Here is a 7218-nt window from a genome sequence, read left to right as displayed (position 1 = left end):
TAGGTCTTCCTGGTCAGGTGGAAGCCAACAGACAGGGTCTTCTGTAGCAGACCCCCACTGTAATGTCACCTGTCCCTGCCTTCCCTTTAATCCTGACCCATAAGCTCTCGGTCGGCTCCTCATCCACCCCCAGGCAGAGCTCCGTGCACTCCAGCTGGTCACTGACATAGAGGGTGACACCCCCTCCTCGTCTCCCCTGCCTGTCCTTCCTAAAGAGTCTGTATCCCTCCATCCCAACACTCCAGTCACAGGAGCCGTCCCACCACATCTCCGTGATGCCAATAAGTTCAGAGGCGCACGCACATCTCTAAGTCCTCTTGTTTATTCCCCATACTACGTGCGTTTGCATAGAGACATTTAAGTTGGGCCCCCGATGAAGCTGACACTGGCTGGAGTGGCTGGAATTCCTTTGTGCTGCTCTTCAGGTGCTCTCCTGCTGACCTGTGATCCTTCTCCGGGCTCTGGGCATCTATTGATGTAAAATCTATTTACATCTATTTAATGTAAAATAACTATTTTCAAGCCATCCCCAAAGCTATTTGTATTTTTCCTCTCTGCATCTTATTGCGCCCTTTTTGCTTTTCCTTCCCACCGTTTATCTTTCATGCCACCAAGCCTTGCCTGTACTTCCTGTTTGGCTGCGTGGTTAGTAATTTTCTCATTTGCTGTTATTTTTGACTTCCATCCAAGGTTTGTACGATATTAATAGCTATTTCACAGAACCGTAATCTTCCTCAAACCAGTCCTAATATTAGCAGGAGAAAGAGCCAAGAACCCCCGCCGAGGCCTGAGGGATTTGAGCTCTGAACTTCTGCTCCGTTCTGCCAGCGCTGCCCACAGCCCAGCTCAGCCCCTGCCCCAGGGAGTCAAAACATCTGCCCGTCACCCAACTCACACAGCCCCGTCCTGGCCACCACAGGCAACGGAGAAGCAGCTTGTGCAAGCCAAAGCACACAGAAAGAAGATGCTTACATGAGGATTCAAGAATTAGAACTTGTTGGTAGTCTAATTAATGCCTCAGTCTAATCAAGAGCGAGCAATCACTCACCATTCATCCAGTTACAGCAGTGCTAACAACTAATATCCAAATTACTCCGTTTCTATTAAAGGTTGTCAGTAATAGAAAAAAATAAACACAATAGACAAAAGTATCTACCCCATTCCTCTAATGATAAATTCTCCCTGCTTCCTTTGCATTGCTGCAGCGACTCATCAGCATCCTGAGGGGGGGAAAGCGGTATTGATAGGTTTTTCCCTTCTTCTTTGCCGGGAGGAATATGATGAGGTTGATGGTTTCTTCCTCCTCAGTTTGGGGTCTACTTGGTGCTAGCGTTGGGGTTTTTTTTAAAATGAATTTCCTATTACTCTCTATACTTGAATCTTTCTTCACAGAGCTGCAATTCCATATTACATCCAGATATACTGGGTACCCTGTGTTTTACCTACATTTTTTCTGTTGCCCCCGAGACCGGTTTCTGTCACCTGCCAAAACGGTGTTTTTCGTTGATCAGTAATGGATCACTGATGAGTTGCTAATAGCCCTGGGGCCATCCTCTGCTCAGTGACTGCAGGCTGACCCTCTGTTAGCACCACCTGCTCCGTAAGGAAATACATCAGATTTATCACGGGCGCAGCCATCATACCTCAGTTACACAAAACTATGCAAATTCAATCGCTAAAAATCAATCAGGTAACAGCCACCTTGTTGCTAGGCAGTTGCCGTTACAGGTAAACGAGCTAGAACTACAGCAAAGTTTCAGGCAGGTCAGGACAGATCCAGACAAAACCCAACCGACAAGCCCCAGTGCCAAGGTCTGACAGAGTCATATAGAGCCTTTGGCCTTTTAACGATAACGGCAATGCCGTATTTACATTCTGTAGCCCAGTATCTTTCTCTGTCACCTTAGCCCTGTTGCTTTCTAAAAGCTCTAATGCTAACAAAGCCCTTTTCAGTGGGGAGAAGGGCTCCAGGGGCGAGATCAGATCCTGCTGCTCTGACCGCTGGGTTTCCTTTCTTGTTTATCCAGACCCCAGTCCCATTTTGTGAAGGGAAGGCAGTAGCTTCAAGACAGGGAGACCAGGACGCTTTCTTTCCTGATTTAAGCTTTTCTTTTTCAGTTTTGTTTCCTCTGAGACAAATTGTTTAATCAGACCCTGCCCAGAAGGAAGTCCTTTCTCTATTTAAGGATCAGTCAGTAAATTAGACTCTGTACTGCCCCGTGTATCTGCTGCAGTGTGGAAGAGGCGCAGCCCGAGCCATCGCTCCCCGACAGTAACACTACACCCACAGCAAAAATGAGGTAAGTGCACAGCATCCGTTCTTGAGGCGGCTCCCAGAAAGAGTGGCTTTGGGTTGACAAGGCTCAGCGCAGTGTCCTTGCTCAGAACCACAGAATGGTTGAGGTTGGACGGGATCCAACCTCCACCTTCTCTACCAAGCCTTGGCCAAGTGCTATAAGATACAGTGGCTTAATGCAAAGAAGGAAGACAAGAATAATATATTGGAGGCAGCCATCAAAGACCTCAAGCGAATTCTTCAGAAACATCCAGACCTTGACCTTGTCTTTGTAAAGCTGCAATTAGCAGAGTTCTATGGCGCAAAAGACCCAGCACAGGAAGAGAAGATCTACAAGGAGCTGCAGGAGAGAAAGGACACCCTGAGCCCCAAAGGTCATCAAACCCTTAGTCTCTATTGGGGAAAGCTCTTCCTCTACAAGAAGAAATCACTTCATGAAGCAAAAGCAAAGTTTATGGATGGTTACAAAATTCCCATGCTGACAGAAGAGAGGAAGGAGCACGCACAAAGGCTGACAAAGATGCCACAGTGGCAATGCTGATGCTATCTACTGCTTCATCCAAGAGACCAACTGCCACTTGCCCGCAGAATTTGCTGGTGGTAGGAGCCCCAGTCTGGAGAAAGCAGGGTATCCTTTTTGCAAAGCTAGAAGGCATCAAGGGCTAGTGTCTGTCTGTCTTCCATCACCTCATACAGACATAAGGGTTCGGTCAGCTTCTCGGACCATCCCCATTGCTCATCTCTTAAATACAGACCTACCCACAGATAATTGACTGCCCAAAATGTACACACCCCGCCCTCAGTCCTGCTTCTCCAAGCGGAGGGAATGAAAACAAAGGTGAAGAATTTGGCTTACGGGGTCTAAGCACAATCCTTTGCAGGTGTAGACTTGTGCCATTCCCCTGGAGTTGCTGTAGATCAGAACTAAGTGCTGATTAGGGTAGCGTGAGAAATTAAGTCCCTCCAATTATCAGAATTCTATCATTTGCAACAAATAAGAAGGTGGCTTCCTCCATAAGATCACTAACTGCCGAGGGGTCTTGATGAGGGTGAAGCACTTGCATACAAGACAGAGATATGGCCTGTCCAATTGCATTAAGTGCAAATGTAGCAAGAGCTGGCTGCTGATTAAGGAGCACGCAGTTGTGACTGTATCTGCGTTAATCCTTTGAAGTGTACGCGCACTTGCCCCTGCCTGAACATAAACAGGGGGTTTGCTTTCCTGCACTGGTACCCGCTTAAGTGTGTTGTTCCTAGTAATTCCTCTTATCGCTGTTTCTGGGGCCAGAGTGAGGCTTTTAATGTTCTTTGATCAATAAAGACTTCAAATTCTTTTCCACATGATTTCTCCTGTGCAACAGCTGGCGTCTCCTTGCAGCCTAAAGCAACCAGAGCATGGACTGCCAAAGACACACCCTTTCTTCAGTTTTCACTATCCCTTCCCCACAGGCTCACATTAGGTACAGCTCTTTCTCTGCAGCGCCCTATCTACTTGCACAGCCCACTGTGGAACTTGTATCCTTCCCTGCAGGAACGGGTGGGCACACACCACCGCCCCCCATCCCAGCATTGCAACCACGTTTCCCAGCACTGGCAGGGCCACCTCCGTGCCCAGCAGTGAGCAAGTGGAGGTGGCTTGCTAGGGTGTCCCCAAGCCCCATCTGTCCCCACAGAGTGGAGCCATGGGGACCAGGGTAGATGTCCCCCAGTTTCTGCTCCAACAAGGCACAGGCAAGGACCCAGTGTGGGAGAGGATGCTCCAGAAAAGGACCGAGCCAAGTGTGTCCGAGACACAGGATTTGGGGAACATACCTTAGTGCCCCCCTCACGCACATCTGGTGTGTGTGAAGACACCAGAGGCCAGAAACATCCACCTGCCCTGGGGCCCCAGCCCCACTGGAGAAGGGGAGCGGCAGCCCCCAGCTGCCCCATCTCCTGCAGTGGGTCAGAGCTAGGGTGCAGACATGGCAGGAGAGGACTTCACCCTCCAGACCCTGCAACCAAGGGGAAGGGAGACAACCCAGGCCACCACATTTAGCCCAGGCTATTTCACCTCCTGATACAATGTTGGGGACCAAAACTGTTCTTCTTCCTCCTCTGGACCCATGAGCCACAGCCCAGTGCATGATCCCGCAAGCCCAGCAGCAAAGCCTGCCAAGTTCATTAATGCTTGGGGCAGGAGCTACTTGAGCACAGCACCTCAGTATTACAGCCTCCTGTAACACTACACAGGCCCTGGTTAAAACACTATAGCACAAGTAAAAAGCATTAGCCAGAGTACAGAATCATAGGTCACAAACATCGTGATTTACTTAACTGCACAGATCAGGACAGTTTTCCAGAGCTCAATAAAAACAGCCACTTTTATAAACTTCTGTACATGTTCCACAAGTCTTTTCACACAGCACTGAGCAAGGTCACCATATCCCAATTTGGGAAAGCAGGGACTCCCAAAAGCAAGGGTGCTATTAAACTACCCTCATTCCCCTCGCCAGTATGAGCAGCGCTAGTAATTCATTTAGAATACCCAGGAATCCTTTGGGTTTGCATCTACAGACAGTCCTCTACAAAGTTTTCCCCTTGGAAACACAGTTATTGGGAAACATTTCTTTAGAAAAAAGTCACAGTCCCTCCGGCAGTTAAACAGCGCTGTTTTGGCCACGAGACAAATGCAACACTGCCATCCCCAGGATTACAGGCTGCACGACCACAGCGCAAGTCAAGAATTACAGACCCGTGTGCGGTTTGAAAGACTGGATTCTGACAGAGTTCAACTGGGGTGTCACTGCTGTGTGAAGAACAACCTATGGAGTTTTTAAAAAACAACGAAATAAACCTCACGATCCTTGTATGACTGTTCCACTTCATATGGGTAGAAGACTGGGTGCTATTGAAAAGTGTCAGAGTTCCTCTAGCAGTTTTTTTTTATTAACACTTTGAACAAATCCTGCTAGTTACTGTCTTCACCAATACTAAATTCAGCACGGCATTAGCTAATAAAAATACATTGCACAATAAAATCCCATTTAAAAAGTCTCAGTTAAGCTGAAAGTTAAAAGGAAAAAGGTCTTATTACATAAGCTGCCAAAGGCCACGGAGAGGACTTGCTTTTATTGTACTTAGGCATGTTGGTGTGCAAATGCTAGGATGATGCTAACTCCCAGGTCCACTTCACTTCAGCATAGGAGAGGCAAAGAAGTTGCCCTGATGCCCAAGCTGGGTTGTTGACTTGCTTTTGCTCCCAAATCTAGTTCAAGAGAAGTAGAAAATATCAGTTTTGGATTTGGGATAGAGGTCTAACACTATCCCTTTCCCAGGGGTCATTCACCCAAATTTTACCCACCTCCCAAACAAAGCATTTCTCTCCCTACCGTAAGATGACACTCGTTTAACCATTATGCAGCTTGCACTGTTACTACAGCACGGATTAAGTGAGAGCTGACTGAGTAGTAAATCCAGGCTGTTCCCAGAACTGGGTCCAAAAGTCTATTTTTAGTTCTCCTCGAACACCCGAACCACCTGCAGTCAACGCGACATCTCCATGATAACACCCATTGGCACTTACTTGGGGGTGGTTTTGCTGAAGGTAGACCGGACCCTCTGGGACAGGGAGCTAGATGATGGTGTCTTGGAGAGCTGCTGTTCCGGAGTAGTGAGGGGGCCAAGCATGCTCACTGTCAAAAAAGAGGCAGCGAAGTGAACAACATTGGGACAGCTGAAGTTTTCATTGCCATGTAAGGAACATTAGACATTCCCTAGCATCTGTCAAAAATACTAGACAAATCTGGTATTTCCTGGCATGCTTTTCTTCCCTCTTCCTCCATAAAGCGTGCAGGAATGGCTAGCTCCAACAGTCTCACAAGCAGCTTTGATTGAGGGTCGTTATTTTTAATACAGCAGCTGCACAGCCAATAGAGCAGAACCCAGACGTTACCTTTAACATCTGGTGTCTGTGGAGTGGAGTAGGCATTGACGTTCTCAATTATGTGCGCTGGGTCAATGTTTTCTTGATCCACCATCATCAGCTGGCTCCAGCAGTCCATAGGCAGCAGCAGAAGGCGCTCCACTACCTACAGAGACACCCAGCACACAGCTTTGACACAGTGACACCAGACAGGCATCGCCTCAGCTCCCTCCAGCAATTCATTCGAATTCTTTAAATGGGACACATTCACCCAAGTCAGTCCTTTCTGCTGACCTACCTTGGGCTGCCGCTTAGTGTCTTGGAGGAGTGTCATAGGGTCAGGATCAGGTACCGCATGGGCAACAATTGTGGGGCCAAAGACTTTGGCCAAGTTGGTAATGTCCATTTTAGTCTCTGGGCTCTGAGCCACCCTGTATTAAAAAAATTAAGAAAGAGAATGTAGCTTCTCCACTTGTCATACAACTCCCTCATCCCACACACACTTCAGCCTCTGAATAAGCAGGTTTTTTCCAGAATGAAGACTTTATGCTCACAAGCAGTAACAAGAGCCAATTAGAGAAAGCGCCAGTGGCAACATCCCCCTTTCAGAACTACCAGTCCATCTGAACATACCTCTGCAGGTGGATCATGAGGAAAGCTAGGGTGTCCCTATTGGCCTGAGGAAGTTCACCAACTGCTTGGTACATAGCAGCGACACTGTTGTCCTCATCCAAGATTTCTGGGGGGGCCGAAATAAAAATTAAAAAACATGTTTAGACCTCAGAAAGTGGTCCCAGAGGCACAGCTGTAACAGTCCCCTCACAGTAAGAGCTAGCCTGAGAAACAAGGAAGCCATAAACTTCACGTGCTGTTGTAATAATGTTGTATCCCGCCCAAGCACTAGAACTTGTTTATTTCTTCTTCCAAAAACAGTACAGCAGAACAGAGATCTTCCCATCACCAACAACACAGCTGCAAGCATGAGGGCTCCACAGAGCACTGCAGTCTGCCAGTTCAC

The 7218-nt window shown here is 47.8% G+C and overlaps 1 protein-coding gene across 1 annotated transcript in view; it reads right to left on the bottom strand.

Annotated features, from left to right (window-relative positions):
- Window positions 1–4631: 4631 nt before the first annotated feature.
- The window catches only part of RACGAP1 (Rac GTPase activating protein 1), a 7151-nt gene continuing 4564 nt past the window's right edge, over window positions 4632–7218 (bottom strand). The window contains exons 12-16 of the mRNA XM_009321611.1: window positions 6834–6939; window positions 6499–6631; window positions 6231–6366; window positions 5862–5970; window positions 4632–5543 (exon numbers count right to left, since the gene is read on the bottom strand). Of these exons, the coding sequence (XP_009319886.1) occupies window positions 5468–5543; window positions 5862–5970; window positions 6231–6366; window positions 6499–6631; window positions 6834–6939 (560 nt within the window). The 3' untranslated portion in view covers window positions 4632–5467. The remainder of the gene's footprint in view (window positions 5544–5861; window positions 5971–6230; window positions 6367–6498; window positions 6632–6833; window positions 6940–7218) is intronic.

Source organism: Pygoscelis adeliae, unplaced genomic scaffold (assembly GCF_000699105.1).
Source record: "Pygoscelis adeliae isolate BGI_AS28 unplaced genomic scaffold, ASM69910v1 Scaffold803, whole genome shotgun sequence".
Lineage (NCBI taxonomy): Eukaryota > Metazoa > Chordata > Aves > Sphenisciformes > Spheniscidae > Pygoscelis > Pygoscelis adeliae.
The sequence above is the reverse complement of the archived record's forward strand: the minus strand, read 5'-3'. Positions and strand labels throughout refer to the sequence as shown.